The sequence below is a fragment of the Lactuca virosa genome, chromosome 9, assembly GCF_052849685.1.
Source record: "Lactuca virosa cultivar CGN04683 chromosome 9, Lactuca_virosa_CGN04683_v6, whole genome shotgun sequence".
NCBI lineage: Eukaryota > Viridiplantae > Streptophyta > Magnoliopsida > Asterales > Asteraceae > Lactuca > Lactuca virosa.
Window position 1 is genome coordinate 46,629,374 of NC_136434.1, and position 21,609 is coordinate 46,650,982.

General features: G+C 40.5%; 1 protein-coding gene across 1 annotated transcript; it reads left to right on the top strand.

The window, feature by feature from the left end:
- Positions 1–479: 479 nt before the first annotated feature.
- Positions 480–2,403, top strand: LOC145141233 (cytochrome P450 93A3-like). The gene is made up of 2 exons (XM_079074540.1): positions 480–1,472; positions 1,561–2,403. The coding sequence occupies exons 1-2, from the start codon at positions 573–575 to the stop codon at positions 2,185–2,187; spliced, it is 1,527 nt and encodes a 508-aa protein (XP_078930666.1). The 5' UTR covers positions 480–572; the 3' UTR covers positions 2,188–2,403.
- Positions 2,404–21,609: the final 19,206 nt, after the last annotated feature.

Sequence of the window (21,609 nt, forward strand, 5' to 3'; positions counted from 1 at the left end):
ACATTTGACCAATAAACTTGTTTGACCTGTTTATAATAAGGTAATATTACCGTAATTACCGGTCATATTACCATATTTTGAACAGGTCAAACAAGTTCAATGGTCAAATGTGAACGAAAAAAACATGATTACCTAAATATAGACAAAAACAAAAGTTCGTTACCTTTCTAGGTCTTTAACCTATATATATATATATATATATATATATATATATATATATATATATATATATATATATATATATATATATATATATATATATAGGATTACCAAAAACCACTTAATTTTGGTGGCTAAAGGATGCTGACCAAATTTTAGGTGTCTTCTTGTAGTGAAGTTACTTTGATTATAAATTATAGTTGAACAAAATATTAATATTAAATTGATAGAGCCGAAATATCAAATATCACTAGTAGTACTACTGGCGGCTAGAAACAGAGCAAAAGTAGAGTCTATATTATTTATATATATAGAATATGGAAAGAGATGATTCAGTCCATTTATGTCCACATGAATACATAATCATTCTTTCTTCTAGTTTTAGCACATCACCATCTTAACACTTCTAAGCCATGGCTGATTACCATGTCTACTTCACCATCTTTCTCATGTCCTTGATCACGACCATCTTGGTCCGCTGGTCGTTACTCAAATCAAGTGGTGCTAAATATCATCTTCCACCAAGCCCGTTTTCCCTTCCAATCATTGGACATCTCCACCTACTTGCTCCGAATCCTCATCAAGCTTTTCACAAACTTTCTCTCCGACATGGGCCAGTTTTTCGTATCTTTCTGGGTTCTGTACCTTGTGTTGTTGCTTGCTCCCCAGAAATGGCAAAAGAATTCCTTAAGACCTATGAAAATGCCTATTTAGATCGACCCCAAAACTCAGCCGTGGTTTACCTAACTTATGGATCAAAAGACTTCTCTTTTGCTCCCTATGGATCGTATTGGAAGTTCATGAAGAAGATAATCACCTCACAGCTCCTAAATGGGACAACACTTGATATGCTCCTTCCAATTAGGCGTGATGAGATTAATCGTTTTATGAAATCAATATCTCACAAAGCCAAAATTGGGAAAGCAGTGGATCTTGAAGCGGAGGTGGTGAAGATCACAAACAATGTGATATCAAGAATGCTTATGAGAGAAAGATGTTCAGACAAAGATGACGAGGCAGGAGAAATGAGGATATTGGTTGCTGAGATGGCTGAGATCATGGGTAGGTTTAACCTTTCAAACTACATATGGTTCATTAAGAATCTAGACTTCCAGGGATTCGGTAAAAGGTTGAATGATATTGGTAGGAGATTTGATACTTTGATTGAGAGGATCATGAAAGATCATGAAGAGACAAGAAAGCAGAAGGGGACAGGAGAAGTGAAGGACCTGCTCGACATTTTACTCGATATCTCCGAAGATGGGAGCATGGAGATAAAGTTGACTAGAGAGAACATCAAAGCCTTCATTATGGTAACATTAAAATATATCATATCTCTATGTATTTTTCTATTTTGTATGTGAAGATAAGTACTAAAATATCCATGATCTATCATTTCAGGATATATTTACTGCGGGAACAGACACTAGTGCGATTACCATCCAATGGGCTTTAGCAGAACTCATCAACCATCCAAACATCATGAAGAAAGCAGTAGAAGAAATAGACAAAGTTGTGGGAAAAGAAAAACTTTTACAAGAATCAGACATACCAAACCTTCCTTACCTCCAAGCAATCATCAAGGAAACCCTACGACTCCACCCAGCAGCCCCAATGATACCAAGACAATCAACAGAGGAGTGCACTGTGGCAGGTTACTTTATTCCAGCAAACACCACTATTTTTGTCAACGTGTGGGCCCTCGGAAGAGACCCAAATCATTGGGAAAACCCACTTGAATTCAAGCCTGAAAGATTCCAAAAGAGCCAGTTGGATGTTAGAGGACAACACTTTCAGATGTTACCATTTGGAAGCGGAAGGAGGATGTGTCCTGGGATTTCAATTGCGTTGTCCTTGATACAAGCAACACTTGGTGCCATGATTCAGTGTTTCGAGTGGAAGGCTGGGAAAGATGGAAACCTAATTAGTGTTGATATGGAAGAGGGACACGGGCTCTCACTTGCTAGAGCCAACCCTTTGGTTTGTGTACCAATCATTCGACTGGATTCCCTCCCGTTGCCAACCTAACATGCCATGGATCATGTTAATCATACTATTTTCAGTTTTCATCCAATAATTCGATCCTATGCTTTCGATTCCTCGTTGCTTGTCATTTTCAGATCTTGCCACCCCAGCGAACTTTCAGTTTGGCATAAACAAAAACGGGAAAGACGTCATCTTTTTTAATCTAATTCATTTTGATGTCTACAACAAAGGTTAATAAAAGATATAAAATAAAAAAAATCATATGTTCACTCTTTATCGTTTTCGAACTATTTTTTTTCTCAGAACTTGTCTTTATTAGTGATCGACTATTTCTTATTCACATGCAAATGGCGTTGAAGTTCACAAAAAAATTATGTACATAGGATAGGAGGTCACCACACTTTCTTTTTACAAATTCCATATACAAAAAACTTATATATATATATATATATATATATATATATATATATATATATATATATATATATATATAATGAGTTTATGTGTGTTATCTTAAGCTTTGGTTGTAAAATCAACAATTTCTTACCACTGGCTAAATTCTAAGAATAACGACCTGACATCTACTTCTACGATCATATATATTTGACAAAAAAAAAATATAAAACTAACGTTGACAAAGGGGTAATAATTTATGATGTTGATTTGATGGGAGGGATTTTTTAATTTTTATGAAAGGGACGTCTAGTTTCTCGGAAATTATTTTAAAGGGGCAATTCTAAATTCGTACAATAGGATAATATATTAATGCTTTTATGAACACCAAAATGTATTACGGACAATCTACACGAAAAATCTAACTTACAAATTTTTAATGTATTAATAAATGAGAAAATGATTATAATAGCTAATTTTCTTAAACTTCTTTTTTAAAAATAGTAAAAAGTAAAATACCCAAAAATGCCTGCTAATTCTTTTCTTTTTCCAAAATGACGTTGATTTATAACTTTTTGATTGCAAATTTAGAGGCCGCAAAGTCATACTCTTTCTAACTCTAAAGTATGTTAGTCGGTGAAAAATATTAAAAATGACCATCTGAACTTTCATAACTTTTGTATACGAACTACATTTGAAAATATAATATTTTTTCATTGTGTTCTTTATAATTTGTAATAAAGACTATCCATGGACAAATCAGATACCAAATTTGCTGGTCAGAAAGTTGTACTTATCGTTAGAATAAGAGTGTCACATGTACCATTAATAAGAAAGTTGAGACTAAACTTGATGCATTGAAATTATTCGACACAAATGGGGTAACATTGTCAATGCATCATTTGGTAATTCTCACTGAGGAGCAGACGACACAGGATTAACCATACTAGTTTGATATGTGGCTCGATACATTGCATAAATATAATTATAATTAATTAGTTGATGAATTCCTGACACAGTAAACTATCTTACTAACGCTATTAAATATCCACAAGGTACACCACTTTTTTACAATTTCCCACATCTACAAATATTTCGATCGATACCTACAGTTACAATCTGTAATATATCTGTTTAGGTTTGCGGAAAAATACTTTGGTCCTAAAATAGTAAACTTAATTCAAGTTTGAAAAACCAGCAATGTTATTAAAAATAAGTATATTAAAACAAGATTTAAGGACGCCATACATTTCCTGGCCTTCTTAAAATCCAAGATAGTCCCCAAACCGAGCTACGGTCTTCAGTTTGAGCACACATCAAAATAAGTTAGGTAATAGATTTTCCTAGTGAGTTACTTGAAACATCCCAAAAATAGAATCTAAAAATTTCATTTTAAATCATTAATAAAACCATAAATATCATTCATCATATAAAAATCAAAAGTCGTGTATCTCAAGAATATCATAAACATCTGTCAAATATATCAGAGTATAAACATCACAGGCTAAACCAATGGTGTGTGCACTGCAATCATCCCGAGCTTTTCCCCTTGCTATCGGAAGTACCTGAAACCAAAACTGAAAACTGTAAGCACGAAGCTTACTGAGTCTCCCCAAACTACCACATACCATACACATAATCACATAAACACATAAACTGGGACCCCACCCCTTCCTCGGGCCTCGCCCGACATCGGACAGAGTCCGACATCAGGCCCCGCCTGACATCAAGCCCCGCTCGGTATACAGATCTGTTTCTACCAGGCCCCGCCTGTCACTGGGCCCCGCCCGCTATGCACATACAAACAATAACATATAATCATTCTAGTACATAAATAATCATACGCAACACTATCTCTTCTAGTCTTAAGGCCCCGCCCCTACTCTGCTAATGGTGAGATATGGAACCCCGTCCACACTCAGGTAGTGATGAGCTACGGGACCCCGCCCACACTCACCTCCCTACCAGGCACATACAAGTATCACAAAGACCACGAGTATAACTAAACATGCATTCCTTCATCGGGAACCACCTGACATCGAACCGTAGTTCGGAAACATACATATAAACCTTCCTCGGGCCCCGCCCGACATCGGACCGAATCCGAAAACATATAAACATTCCTTGGGCTTACCCCGACATCGGACCGAAGTCCGGAAACATATAAAACAAGTACATGAAAGAATCACGAAGACATCAAGCATACAAACATTCCTCGGGCACCGTCCGACATCAGACCTTAGTCCAGAATATACTAACATACATAAATGGGCCAACATTGGTGCCTTCGACCCGTTCCTACAGGAGAAAACTCACCTCACAGGCTGACTGCAGAATTCCACGAATAAACCTCTGGCTGCTGGCTGGCAGATCCCCGAACTGCTGATCTCTCGACTCCCCGAGCTACTGATCATCATACAAATTAGATAAGTTCGGGATTCTCATAACTTAACCGTAAGTCCTCACTGGGGTAAAAGACCATTCTACCCCTCACATATTCTTGTCCCAGAATGAACTCTACCCAAACCTTGGCCCAAAAGATAAACACTTCCTCAAGGCCCAATACTATCAAGTCCATAAAAACCCATCAATGGCCCAATTTTCCAAATTGGGCCCAAACCCTTACATGGGCCTTTAGCTAAAGCCCATTTACTTTTCTAAACCAATGATTTTCCGATGGCCTATAGGTACAAGCCCATTGGGCCCAATCAAGGCCTAACTACATTGGGCCCATTAAGGCCCAATTCATCATCCAAGGCCCATTAGGGCAAGCCCAACCAAAAGTCCATTACTCTAAAATCCTTAGTCCATTATGAGCCCAAACCAAAGGATAAGTCCGATACTAAGCTAGCCCACAATCAAAGAGCCCAAAACTTGCACAGGTGATGCTCACGTCGTGAGCACCATATACTCACGTCGTGAGGTCGTGAATTTGGCCCAGAAACTTCCCCGAACACGCTCTCACGTCGTGAGGCTTCATTCCTCACGTATTGAGTCCGGATCTGAGCAAAAATGATCATTAAGATCCTAATCCATTAAGCCTTATCATGGGACAGTCTAGAGGGTCTTCCTTAACCCCAAGGATCATAAAAATCGAAGCTTTCCAGTCACATATGTCCAATACATGACTTAAACACCAACCAAGATCAAAATGAAGGAAAACGGGCCAAGACTCAAACTTGGAGTCCAAAACCATGACCAAAGTCCAGATCTAGAACATATAGGACTTAAGATACCACCATGATCCATAAAGTTGCCAACTTTATAGATCCCATGCATGCTAACCAACATTACAAGCCATGAAATACATGGAAACTTAGATCTAGTAAGCAAGGAAAGGAAAGGCATGAGCTTGAGGACTTACAAAGGTCCAAAAGCTCCACAAATAGCTGATGAAGCAACCAAGAAGCTAACAAATGCACCACCAATGATCTTCTTCTTCCTCAAAGGGCTTCAAAGTGTAACGACGTGAATTTCCAAAACAATTTTTCATTTTTAAAACATAACATATCTCATAAAGAAATCTCAAACTCAAAAGTATCAATGTTATCTCAGTAAAACATATCCCAGAATCTCAAATACAAAACTCTCTGTCAGTGTGTACAAATCATGTCGGCGCCTTCCCGCGATCCTCGCTAGTACCTGAAACACATATCACATAACACGGTAAGCATAAATGCTTAGTGAGTTCCCCAAATACCACATACAACACATAAGCCACTCAAGGCTACAATCGGTATGACCCTCTGGTCAATGTGTCTCAGCGGGACCTTCCAGTCCCGTAGCTCGTTGGACCCTCCGGTCCGGTCTAGCTCGTTGGACCCTCCGGTCCGGTCTAAATCGTTGGACCCTCCGGTCCGGTCTGATCGAGGACCCTCTGGCCTCATAAGTCGTTGGACCCTCTTGTCCGGTCTATATAACACATAGAATACACAAAGCACATAAATCTCAAGCATCCCATACACATAAGACCCTCCGGTCTGCACATAGATACCACTCTAGGTAATGTATAGTGAGAAGACTCACCTCGTATGATGTCTAGTATACTCTCGTTCTCGATATCACCGATCTAGCCTCCTCCTATCAAAATGATAATCTCTAATCAATACTCTCTTTATGTTCTCATCTCTAAAGAATGGGTAGAAGACCATTCTACCCCTCCATGGCCTCTCTTGAATCAGTTTGACCAAACCCTAAGGTCAACTGAAGTCAACTCCAGTCAACGGTCCAATTTTGACCAGACTCGTCGAGTGCACTCGGGTGACTCGGCGAGTCCATGTGTGTCCTCTAAATCCTCCTAAGGCCTCACTCGACTCGTCGAGTTAACCTTTCCCTCGACGGGTTACCACTGATCACGAATCGCGGGGCAACCCGATCCGACTCGTCGAGTCCTCTCATGGACTCGACGAGTTTCCTCCATGGCAACACTCATTTGACCTTCTGAGGTCAGATCTGTTTCTCTAACTTATAGATATGGCCTTCTAGCACCCAAAAGTCACGTAAAGGTCCGATCTTGATATCCATGCTTAGCATATTTTGCTCTATATGCCATTTAGACTCCATTAAAGCTTCCTAGCTTCAAAGCTCTATGGTTGCACAACTATGGCTTCACACTTTCGGACTCTCTGGACCTAACAAGGTCTAGATCTATAATACAAGCCCACAGGAAGGGGTTTGATGCACTCAAAACCCCATCAAGGAGGTAATTCAAGCCCTAATCCTCAAGAGATGAGATCTACACAATAAGGAAGAAAGGTTTCGAATTGATACCTACAACTGAAGCTCCTTGCTTGAATAACTCAGATCCACAATCTTCTCTGGCCCTCCCTTTTAGCTTGAACCTTCTTCTTTCTTGCAAACTCACACCAACTTGCTCAAGATAGCTTTCTCTCTCACCTACACGCTCAAGGCTCTTTAGGGTTGCTCTCTGGAAGGTGTGGCCGCAATAGGAGGCCATAAGTGCCTTTAAATAGGTCCCAAACCCGGGAAATTAGGGTTTCTCTGCTCAGCACCTACTCGGCGAGTCCCTCCTCCGACTCGTCGAGTCCATTCATTAAGTCCACGCGAGCAACTCGACTCGACTCGGCGAGTTGGACCCTCAACTCGTCGAGTCTCTCCTTCGATCTCAAGATTAACATACACATTAATATCCCTGAAAATCTGGATGTTACAATTCTCCCCCATTTGAATTAGATTTCGCCCTCGAAATCGCTCCTCAACAACATATAGATCTAATCCAATAACCGAACAGCACCATCGAAAGGATCTCGTACCACACAGCTATCTTCCTCTCTGGACATCTGAATCCATACAAGGACTCCCCCTGGAAAAAGGACAGATCCATCCGCCACTACGCTACCCCTTTTGACTCTCCAGCATCTGGAAACTCTGGTGGCCTGCCACACAGCCAGACCACCCTCTCAAGGTATCCAGATCGTATACTAAGGAATGAAAAGATCTCATCACATCAGGGACCCATCCACTGTACTGCAATTAAAACCCATCTGAACAACGAATCCTCAACACCCTGACCTCAGACACAGATAATGATCCTGCTTGTTCAGAAGCGTCCACCGACATCTAACAAACATAAACCTTAGCTCCCCTCTCAAAACTGAGCACCAGGTCCTCTCCCGACCCAGCAGCTGAACCTCCAAAGGTTACCCATTGCATGTCCCAAAACGTATCGCCTACTTCCTTTTCACAACAACTATCTCGGCCCAATGTGACACACACAAGTCACGGAGTTCGCTTTACCTCAAGCGAATACGGAAGTCGTCTCACCCTTGACCTCTGTCGTCCCTGGCTCATTAGTTTCATGCATCTCGCGGTACCTCCCTAACCAAGCACTGACCTACACTGGTCTAAGACACCAGATGACAACCAATACCCTTCAACATGGAACTCATCTCTGAATCTGGAATCTCATCTCGCCTACCCGACGCACTACCAGAGCCAAACTCAAACTCGAGAGTTTGGTCTGACCCAGAGTTGGAACCACTCATCACAATGAACCACTCAACTCATGACTCATGACCCGTAACCCATGCGTTCCTCACTTATCCACTTCCCTTTGGTTGCGACAACCACTACTCAATTCAGAATATAACGACTCCCGATAAATATGGAGACCCCAGTCTCGCCCCTGGTTCGACCACCAGGCTCCCACAAACTCAAGTATTAGGGCTACCCAAGCCTAAAACTCTTCTGCGTCACGCTCTGATCAGAGAGTACTTCATCACAACTTTCTTTCGCTGACTAGTGGGTACTACGGCTCCCCGCAGTATCACAACGACCTCTCACTGAATAGTGAGTACTACGGCTCCCCGTAGCATCACCACAACCTCTCACTAAATAGTGAGTACTATGGCTCCCCGTAGCATCACCACAACCTCTCACTGAATAGCGGGTACTACGGCTCCCCGTAGCATCACCACAACCTCTCACTGAATAGCGGGTACTACGGCTCCCCGTAGCATCACCACAACCTCTCACTGAATAGCGGGTACTACGGCTCCCCGTAGCATCACCACAACCTCTCACTGAATAGTGAGTACTACGGCTCCCCGCAACATCACAACACCCTCTCTCTGACTAGTGAGTACTACGGCTCCCCGCAGCATCACCACAACCTCTCACTGAATAGTGAGTACTACGGCTCCCCGCAGTATCACAACACCCTCTCTCTGACTAGTGAGTACTACAGCTCCCCGCAGTATCACAACACCCTTTCACTGACTGTCGGATACTGCGGCTTCCCGCAGTATCACTGCACTCTCTCGCACTAACTCATGGATGCTACAGCTCTCTGTAGTCTTACCGTGCTTTCTCTTACCACCCCACGATCTCATCCTCAAGTCGACGCCATACTGCGTTCACTCACTCATGCTCCGCGGCCCAGCGTAGATAGGTACACACACCCATCCAGGCTAAGCATCACTACTTCGGACGACCACCGCCGTGACAAAACTTCTTTTTCTCGCTGCAATTCACATTCTCAGATAATCCCGTTTGATGTCAGTTAGCTGAAGGGCCCCCACCAGAACCATAGACACTTGATACACCACTCGTCATCTCATAACTCAAGTCTCGAAATAATCCGAAACTTAGAACATTAAACTCGGATACCCCGGAATACTCCATCTCCCAAATTGAAACACGGAGAAATCGCCAACGGCTTAGAACACGAAGATGACCCTCCGAAACTCTTCCTCTATTGCTCAAAACCAAGCGAGATTACGCATGCCGTCCCGGAAATTGGCTGCCCGATCATCTCTTACCCTTTCCAAAGAGCATAGAATAATCCATTCATCGAACCAAAATTTCCCAACTGCCGAAGTATCCCTACGAACCAACCACCTCGAAAAATTATTATCTACCACAAGGCCTCTGACCAACGGCCACCTGCCGTGCAGACACTCATCCTTTCTTGAACGCGGACAACATTCATTAACTCCTTCTGCAACTCACCTCGACCATCAATAACCCTGGTCTCATGAATCCATAGTGTGTGACTCTATCCAGCTCTCTAACCGCTCTTGAACAAATCTCTGATCCTCTCGATAGAATACCCGGTTCTCCCCCACTCCGGGTTCGAACCATCACCGATTGGCGCACCAAACATCTATTCCACAGTCTGCTTACACCAGGAACATCACACTTACTCTTGGAAGGTACAACGCAATACTCGGTGGTCTCCCCGATAGAGACCCCGCAACTCCAAATACCCCGAATCTCAGATGAAATCCTCAGAAACTTCTCATCATGATTGCCTCTAATCATACAGAATCTCATACCATCCCATTACCGGACATCTCAGCTGTCCAGTAGTAACTCTGACTCTTAATCTGAAATAATGAACTATCATACTCCTCATTCTCGACTCCTCAACCAACGTTCCATCACGTGGGTTGTAATAAGAGCGGAGACCTCATTACCACACTCGATACCCATCATAGACAATAAGAGCCACCGCCCCAATATCCTCTTTTTGATCGTCTGCCTCTGTAGCTAATACATGCCCTACTATGCTCAAATAGGGTGTATCCTTGTCCTTAACCATCTCAGTCCCCACTGACAACCTTCTCATGCTCTAACATTACCTCTCGGCAGACATACTGCCTAAATACTCTGATGGAAGGTCGCCATCAATTCTAACCCGTAGGGTTTTACCCCCAGGCTCAGAAACCGAAATCTCAACACCTCTTATGTTTCCCACAGGAAACGGAAATAATACCACCCAGGTCACAGAAGGTGACATCTCCGCTATCGGTTGATTACTTAACTCATGCCGCAATCCTCCATAAACGTCATCTCTACTCATCCTTGAGCCTTGCGACTTCATCTGACATCTCACCAACACAAGGGATGATCCGTTGAAACTCGTTCAACATGGACCTCTGGCCCCATATTCTTTCACATCTGATCTCAGTCTAGCCAATCACAACGGAATAACTGGTAAACCAGAAGCACTAACCTCCACGAGTCATGGTACTCGAACCATGTGGCCACCTCTCGATCTGCTATGAATCATGGTACCCGAACCACATTATCTCTTCTCAATCCGCTACAATCATGGTATTCGAACCATGTTCTCTCTTCTCTATCCGCTACGAATCATGGTACTCGAACCATGTTCTCTCTTCTCAATCTGCTATGAATCATGGTACTCGAACCATGACATCACCTCTCGATCCGCTACAAATCATGGTACTCGAACCATGAAATCACCCCTCGATCTGCTACAAATCATGGTACTCGAACCATGAAATCACCTCTCGATCCGCTACAAATCATGGTACTCGAACCATGAAATCACCTCTCGATCTGCTACTTAAAACCTCCGGTCTGTTCCCTGTATCGAGTATGGGTCCTCTGCTTTCAGTAGTACGGGCCCATACTACCTTCCACATCTACCCATACTTTTTACATGGACCATCCCCGAGTTCCTAAGTAGCTGCTCAACCTTCTCGATCACCAATCCCGTCACGTGTGTTCGCTCCTCTGCGAAATGCTCTACTCTGTCAGAGTACTCATCTGACTAGGGTCACCCTTTCCTAGGCTCTTCCTAGGTTCTCACACTTCTCCGCCATCAGCTGCTGAAGAACTCCTTATGATGCCAGCCATCTACCTCCTGAATATCGTCATATTCACTTAGTAGCTGACTCCCATCATCAAGAGTTCCACAAAGCACGAAGCAATCAGTATTCGGGCATCGAATAATCTCTACCAACATGTAAAACCACTCTAGGTTATTACCCACTTGCTCTCCTCAAACTCAAAGGATATCACCGAACTCAAGCAACTTTACCCCACGCGGGCATCAGACTACTCTCTCAGTAGACTCCTCAAATGCTCATCTAGGTATCTCTCCTAGATTACTCCTCTACTCAGATCCCTCTCTAAAAGGATCCCTGCTGGATACTCTTACTCAGCACATACTCGAAAGCACATCACATATAACAGCAACTCCTAGGCTAAGGCATAACAAATCAGGCCACTCTAGTCCTAAAATATGAAATACCTAGCCCATCTCTAGCATGCATAATATCTCCTAATACAAAAGTAAGGGTATTTTGGGAAATCACCGTTCGGGCCCTGGCTGATTGTACACACTGCTCCAACTCGTTTTCTCTTAAATTCTTTCTCATTTTTAGAAAAGTTATCTCTTTTCAAAATCTTTCTCAAATCCTCAGTTTGAGTTCAAACACACCCGAAGGTGCATCCGAATCCCTCAAACCAAGGCTCTGATACCAACTTGTAACGACGTGAATTTTCAAAACAATTTTTCATTTTTAAAACATAACATATCTCATAAAGAAATCTCAAACTCAAAAGTATCAATGTTATCTCATTAAAACATATCCCAGAATCTCAAATACAAAATTCTCTGTCAGTGTGTACAAATCATGGCGGCGCCTTCCCGCGATCCTCGCTAGTACCTGAAACACATATCACATAACACGGTAAGCATAAATGCTTAGTGAGTTCCCCAAATACCGCATACAGCACATAAGCCACTCAAGGCTACAACTCGGTATGACCCTCTAGTCAATGTGTCTCAGCGGGACCCTCCAGTCCCGTAGCTCGTTGGACCCTCCGGTCCGGTCTAGCTTGTTACACCCTCCTGTCCGGTCTAGCTCGTTGGACCGTCCGGTCCGGTCTAAATCGTTGGACCCTCCGGTCCGGTCTGATCGAGGACCCTCTGGACTCATAAGTCGTTGGACCCTCTGGCCCGGTCTATATAACACATAGCATACACAAAGCACATAAATCTCAAGCATACACATACACATAAGACCCTCCGGTCTGCACATAGATAGCACTCTAGGTAATGTATAGTGAGAAGACTCACCTCGTATGATGTCTAGTATACTCTCGTTCTCGATATCCCCAATCTACCCTCCTCCTATCAAAATGATAATCTCTAATCAATACTCTCTTTATTTTCTCATCTCTAAAGAATGGGTAGAAGACCATTCTACCCCTCCATGACCTCTCTTGAATCAGTTTGACCAAACCCTGAGGTCAACTGAAGTCAACTCCAGTCAACGGTCCAATTTTGACCAGACTCGTCGAGTGCACTCGGGTGACTCGGCGAGTCCATGCGTGTCCTCTAAATCCTCCTAAGGCCTCACTCGACTCGTCGAGTTAACCTTGTTGGATTTTGAGCATTCTAACACTCCTAAGTGTACATGCAACCCTAAATACCTTGGATCTATGTTTTCTCTATTATACATGCAAATATGAATATTCCAAGGTATTACCCTATCTAGCATACAATCCTTGATACTTGGGTAATATAACAAGTTAGAATACATACCTTTTAATGAAGCTTGAAGTCTTGAACTTTAAGAGCTTAGCCCCAATAGTGTGGAAGCCTCAAGTGGAATCACAAATCACCAAAACACCTTGGAAAACCTTTAGAGAATATGGATACTTGGCTCACACTTATGAAATCGGTTATTGCCCTCTTTAGTGTATCCACACTAGCCACTAGCCTCATTTCATGACTTCATTTCCTAGGATCCATGGGTTAAATCTTCATGGACTATCCATGAAGACTTAGCCCAACCTAAATGAACTTGGCCCACTACACATATATATCTAAGAGTCCATATTTAATTAGTTCCTTTTGATCACTTAATTAATTATAAATTAATTCTTGATCAATACTAATTAAATAATATGATTATATATTAATATATTAGAACTTATAATATATTAATATAAATCATAAATATACTATTCTCAAAAGACTATCCATATAAATTGTACCGGTGAAGTGCAACCCAAATGGACCATGCCGGGTCGGGTCAAGTACATACCAAATATAGTTATGGACTTAGACATTAATCCAACAAACCTTTCCCTCGACGGGTTACCACCGATCACGAATCGCGGGGCAACCCGATCCGACTCGTCTAGTCCTCTCATGGACTCAGCGAGTTTCCTCCATGGCAACACTCATTTGACCTTCTGAGGTCAGATCTGTTTCTCTAACTAGATCTGGCCTTCTAGCACCCAAAAGTCACGTAAAGGTCCGATCTTGATATCCATGCTTAGCATATTTTTCTCTATATGCCATTTAGACTCCATTAAAGCTTCCTAGCTTCAAAGCTCTATGGTTGCACAACTATGGCTTCACACTTTCAGACTCTCTGGACCTAACAAGGTCCAGATCTATAATACAAGCCCACAGGAAGGGGTTTGATGCACTCAAAACCCCATCAAGGAGGTAATTCAAGCCCTAATCCTCAAGAGATGAGATCTACACAATAAGGAAGAAAGGTTTCGAATTGATACCTCCAACTGAAGCTCCTTGCTTGAATAACTCAGATCCACAATCTTCTCTGGCCCTCCTTTTTAGCTTGAACCTTCTTCTTTCTTGCAAACTCACACCAACTTGCTCAAGATAGCTTTCTCTCTCACCTACACGCTCAAGGCTCTTTAGGGTTGCTCTCTGGAAGGTGTGGCCGCAATAGGAGGCCATAAGTGCCTTTAAATAGGTCCCAAACCCGGGAAATTAGGGTTTCTCTGCCCAGCACCTACTCGACGAGTCCCTCCTCTGACTCGTCGAGTCCATTCATTAAGTCCACGCGAGCAACTCGACTCGACTCGGCGAGTTGGACCCTCAACTCGTCGAGTCTCTCCTTCGATCTCAAGATTAACATACACATTAATATCCCTGAAAATCTGGATGTTACACAAAGCCTCTAGAATTTCTTGAATAACACCAAGAATGACCAAGAACTTCAATGGGGGCTGAGATTAGGGTTTTTAGAGGTCTTGGGAGTGAAAGAGGCTGAGGAGAAGCAACCCTGATCATCTCATACCTTTAAATGCCTGAAAATTAGGGTTTTGGTGTATCAAACGCTCCTCACGCCATGAGCACTTCATGCTCACGTCGTGAGCCTGAAATGAGCTTGGTTAACAAGTCAACGATCACTCACCCGAACTACTCCAACTTCAAACGACCATAACTTCTTAATTTCAACTTCGTTTTTGACGTTCTTTATATCCACTAAAAGATGGCGAGAAGATCTACACATCTGTCAACTTATCCTCACCTTAAAACCTTCTGAACGAAAATCCAAAATTCATAAAGAGCTCGAACTGCCACTTTACCGATATACCCCTTGGCTCCAAAGCACAACCCAAACTCCCGTATCACCTCAATTACATTGTCCGTACCTACATGGGTCTAAATCTCTCTTTTCCAAAGGCCCTAAGCCTTATGCTAACCTATCTTTAGGCCACAGTCCCGAATTAGGAAAGCGATTCGGAACAGGGCGTTACATTACTCGAGGTTGATTCGTTTAGAGTAGTGGTGACAATCCAAACTTACTCAAATGAAATCTTTGAAAAAAAAAGACAATCTAAACATATAGGTCTGATTAGCCAAATCAAATCAAAGTGTCTTATATACCCAAATTGATTACCACAACAATATCAGCTCGAAACACATAGAAATAGTTTGCGTTCAATTACCCACAATCAAATCGAAGGGTCTTATAGGACCAAGAGATCAACAAGAAGCGGTATTATTTCTAAAAGACTTAAAGAAAACGGAAAGATAGAGAAATGCATGAGAAACGAGAATAAATAATTGTTTTGAAAAAAAAGTTGTTGGAAAGGGAAAAGGAGATCTCATATCTAGATTAAAGAAATGGAGGTCAGGAAAAATAATGTTTCATCTACAGGCGTTCAACCATAAGAGGTACATTATCAACCATGTAACTATTCAACACCTTCATTTTCAAACCCCTAGAAAGGCCTTCATCAAGTTACAAAAATATCAACCTGTTATAACCCAAGTTGTTACCCAAGCTAATAGATACCGAATTATTACCAAGGCTAATAAAAATGTTGTTACCTAAGTTGGTATTACAGAAGTTGATGAAAACGAACCTTTTAACCATGTTGAGAAAATCCATGAGGCTATTAAGGTCGTCACTCAACAAACCAATTAAACAAAAAGTTCCCTAAAAAGATGAAATATAGAAAACAACACTTCTAAAACTACAACAAAGCCCATTGCCATTATTAAAGTAACCATACAAATTCAGTCTCACACTTCCATACTTCCACTTGTAACACCTGACTTTTTAATACATATTATACCCAAATAATTTCATTTTTATTACATGAATCATAAAAACTTTGGTGTACATTCATATAAAAAATCAATACAAGTAGTTATCAAGAGTATCCTCCAATAACCTTGTGTAAGAATCCAAGTCAGGCGCCACTAACTTCTCTTCATGCTACTAAGTTTACCTGAACCTAAAAGATGCACACAACAAAAATGGTAAGCTACAATGAGCTTAGTGAGTAACCATATTAACAAGATATAAATTAGTTACACAACTAAATATATCATATATACTAGTAAAAAGTTGGTCTTTATCCACGTAAAAAATCCATCATTAAAGACATTTTATGTCGGGTCTTTTTTTTAAGAACATGAGAAGAAAGTTTGCGTCAATGAAGATAAGTTATGTTGTCATTCAATTGTAGTAAGTATAACTCATGAAAACCCGTTATTATAGGTCAAACCCGTCATTATATGCTATGGTGTTTTTGGAGATATATCTATCTTATATTGATAACAGTTACGAATAATAAACTTATAGTGATGTGTTTTTTCCTAGAGTCATAAATGTTCACATACGATCACCGTTTATAAATATTATCGCGGCCACTGTAGAGTTTTAGAGACACAAATGTAATTAAGTTGTAAGGAAAACCTATCTTTACTAACATGCTTAATGGTTTACCATTACTATTGTTTACATACACCAACAAATAAAAAATTAAGACGTCACTAAAAATGATCTATACTAACATGTTATTTCTTTTACTATGATTATTGATCACTTTTAGTGACATGTTTAATGTTATACCGTGAATATTGTGAATGTTTACTAACTCACAAGCAATTAAACAGTGAGCATCAAGTATTTATAATGATGTGGTTTTTCATATAGAGTGATAAATGTTAAATTACGGTCACCTATTATCATGGTCATTGCAGACTTTTGGAGACACAAATGTAATTAAGCTGTAAGGATAAGCTATCATTACTAACATGTTTAATGGTTTATCATTACTATTGTTTACATACACGGGCAAATAAAAAATTAAGATGTAACAAAAAATGATCTATAATAAGATGTTATTTCTTTTATTATGATTATTGATCACTTTTAGTGACATGTTTAATATTATATCGTGAATATTGTGAACGTTTACTCACTCACAAACAATTAAACGGTGAGTATAAAATACTTATAATTACGTGTTTTTTCATATAGAGTGATAAATGTTTACTTAAGGTGACCGTTTTTAAATATTTTTGCGGCCATTCTCGACTTTTGGTGGCACAATAATTAAGTTGTAACGATAAGTTATGTTTCCTAATAAGTTTTATCGTTTATCATTACTATTGCTTACATGCACCAACAAATAAAGAAATTAAGACGTCACCAAAAATGATCTATACTAACATGTTATTTCTTTTATTATGATTATTGATCACTTTTAGTGACATGTTTAATATTATGTGGTGAATATTGTGAATGTTTACTCACTCACAAACAATTAAACGGTGAACATAAAATACTTATAGTGATGTGTTTTTTCATATAGAGTGATAAATGTTTACTTAGGGTGACCGTTTATAAATATTATAAATGTTACCAAATAAGATCTATACTAACATGTTATTTCTTTTATTATGATTATTGACAGAGAGAATGATTATAATTCATGTCTCAGTCCATATGATATCTAGAATGGAGGAATATATGATCACTTATCTAATGGACGTGTCATTGATTTGTTCAGAGTTCGACATCGGCTTTTAAGAGCTACGATTGCTAGTCGGGTTATGAAGTCGTACTTGCAATAATAGTTATTAGACTTATCCAAGTGGGAGACTGTTGGATTAGTATCTAAGTCCATAAATATAATTGGTATATACTTGACCCGACCCGGCATGGTCCATTTGGGTTGCATGGCATCGGGACATTTGGATAGACCATTTGTGAGAAGAGGATATTTTTGACATATTAATATATTATAAGTTCTAATATATTAATATGAAATCATATTATTTAATTAGTATTGATCAAGAATTAAAATGGAATTAATTTAGTGATCAAAAGAGACTAATTAAATATATGGGGATTGATTGTGTAAAGCATTCATTCTTATATATGTGGGCTTATGATCCATGATTCCTTATGTTGGGTTTAACCCATGTGGTGACCCATGGATACTCCATGGAGGTTAAAACCCATGGAGCATAAGGGATGAGTAAAGTCATGGGTTACATGGTGTAACCCTAATGTGCACACTATATAAAGACCCCATTGGTTGGTGAAATCGGCACTAGTGCATACACAAGAGGGCAAGCCGATTTCTAGAGTGAAGTATCTCTTCTCATGGTTATTCCAAGTTGTTTTGATGTTGTGTGAACCATGTGAGGTGTCACACTTGGGGCACTAGGCTCTTGAGCTCCATGGAATCAAGCTACAACAAAGACGTATGTAATTCTACTAGATTTTATATTACATGTACTTTATATTATGCTAGTTAGAACAATACCTTGGAAAATTGATATTTGCATGTATAATAGAGAAAACATAGATCCAAGGTATTTAGGGTTGCATGTACACCATAGGAGTGTTAGAATGCTCATAACCCAACAATATCCCCGACAACTGAGCCCGGAACAGTGTAGCAACCTTATCATGCAGGATCTCCCTAATCATGGCATTCAACTCATCTGGTCTCATCTGACCAATGGTCTCGGGCACTGCTGGTCCACCCTGACTGCCATCCCCTGATCCTGACCCGGATCTGATCACAAATCGCCTCGTAACCACCATGCTGAAAATATACCAGGAAGATATCAGACATTCCATATAATAACGGGGAACCAACTCCCAAAAAAGCCCCAGGGGTTGTGACTTCCTTGCTACACGTATGTGTCATGTGCTTTCAGTAGTACGGGCCCATGCTACCTTCCACACCTACCCATATTTGTCTCAAGTATCACCACAACGCCCTAACAATATACATAACCATAGGTGAGCGCTCAATCCTCACTCCTATAGGAAGGCTAAATATATCACAACTGGCCAACTGACCCCGCACAACTCATCCATGAAACTTCCACCGACCCTGCAACACTCGTGTATGCTAGCCATACATAACGCTGGACCCTATAGACATTCGAATATTTGATCCTACCCTAATCCCTTCATCAGACAAGAACAGGAAATAAGGCCAAACCAAACATTCTCAGGCTATAAGATCTTAGTTATATACAACCGTGATGCATACACTAAGCAACTACAGTAATGATGTCAATTTCATATAAGGAAAACCGTAGGTGTGACATCCCCATTTCACGGCCAGAAAAGACCGATTTTCTTTATGCTTTATAAAAATCAGAGTACCTCTTTTAATAAAATGTTGCAGAATTTGTTCCCAGAAAACATGATAAGTACGTTATCAAAGCATTTCCGAAGAAATGTATTTTCATTCATTTTAAAACATTTGGGATGTCATCGTCAATACAGAAACATAAGCATAAACAGAACTTACATTCATTATCATTAGTGGTCTACATCTCTTTAATCTCTCAGTGTAGTGCAACTTTATATCGAAACCTGTGATACAAATAAACTGAGTGGGTCAGGTTGGGAAACCTGGTGAGTACATAGGGTTTTCAACCCACAATAATATAATTATTATGTTTAATCATCAAGCAATCAACCCGATTACCCATCCCCATTATCTTCTTTCTTCTTAAGGATTACCCTAAGAATCAGTTATCCTTCATTCATTCACTCCTAAGGTTTTATCCTGGGGAATACGTGTGAAGTCCATTACTGCTAATGTCATCTATTAGGCACAACTACCAATATTATCCCTTAGGCGTAACTGTCAGGATTGTGTTGTTCTCAACTAGGCGCAGCTGCTAATATCCTCTATTAGGCGCAGCTGCCAATGTTATCTTTTAGGCGCGGCTGCCAATATTATCATCTAGGCGCAGATGTCGAGATTATGACGTTCTCTATTAGGCGCAGCTGCGGATATTATCCTATAGGTGCATCTGCTAGGATGTTTAGAGTACATTGCATTTCAAAATCATCTACAGGTTGTGATGCAGCTACCAATATTCATCTATATCATCTTTCATACCTCATCATTTATCTACCCATGTTCTACCCAATATTTTTGTAGATATAAAATACATCTATAGCTTTAGATTTGAAGAAAAGGTTCAGATCTGAAAACAAAATACATCTACCGCCTAGATCTGAAGAAAAAGGTTCAGATCTGTAAACAAAGTACATCTACAGCCTAGATCTGAAGAAAAAGATTCAGATCTATAAACAAAGTACATCTACAGCCTAGATCTGAAGAAAAGGGTCCAGATCTGTAAACAAAGTACATCTACAGCCTGGATCTGAAGAAAAAGATTCAGATATGTAAACAAAGTACATCTACAGCCTGGATCTGAAGAAAAAGATTCAGATATGTAAACAAAGTACATCTACAGCCTAGATCTGAAGAAAAAGATTCTGATCTGAAAAGAAAGAAGTTAGATCTTTCATTCAACATAGATCTCAAAGTATAAAATACATATACAGCTTAGATCTTAAAAACAAAGAAGTTTAAATCTTTCATCTAGCACGGATCTCAAATAGATATGCACACTTAACACGTAATTTATATAAAATACTTCATATCTATGTGTAAGATGAAAGTAACTATGCACTCACCTGATAAGGAGTGATTCAGACAGCACCTCGATTCTAAAAATAATCTTCTTTGACGAAACCGGGAAGTTTGCTTGAAAACCGGGCTCCGCGCGGGCAGAGTTTCAAACCGAAAAACTCTTTTTCTCGTAGACTCCGGGCTCTCCGAGGCTTTCTTCAAGTGCTAGGGAAGTTTCCTAGGCTTTTGGGGGGTTTGGGGAGTTAGAGAGAGAGTTTAGAGAGAGAAAGTGAAGGTTGAAGGTGTGAGAGATGTGTTGAACCCGACACCTCTATTTATAGGCTGTGAAACAGCTCTACTCGATGAGTTGGTACTTCTACTCATCGAGTCCAGGCTAGGTGTCACCATTCTGGTGGCAGAACGTGGGTGGCCTACATTGTGCCACGTCACCCCTTTTGCAACAGCACCCTGCCGACTTCTAAACCCCGTAATTTTCGCATACGAGCTCCGTTTGTGACGTTACTTATATCCACGCGTAGGTAAAAACAAGATCTACAACTTTCCTTTTGACTTCGTCGGCTAATTCTCGACCGATCTTAAATTTAATAGTAGGAGGAGATTAGACTGTTAAATGACCGCGAAGAATTCGTAACTCCGTCATACGGACTCCGTTTTCGTCTGTCTTTTTACCGTTGAGCTCCTATTAATGAGATCTTCAACTCTCATTTAGGTCGCGTAAGCCAAAAACCGCTCGAACTAAAATTCGAGTTTCGGGTCGTGCATTGCTAAGTCGAATCTTAGAAAATTCGTAACTTCCTCATACGAAGTCAGATTTGG

Coding starts and splice junctions, on each gene's coding strand:
- LOC145141233 (XM_079074540.1), top strand. CDS start 573: ATGGCTGATTACCATGTCTACTTCACCATCTTTCTCATGTCCTTGATC. Junction 1,473..1,560: donor ACATCAAAGCCTTCATTATG/GTAACATTAAAA, acceptor CTATCATTTCAG/GATATATTTACTGCGGGAAC.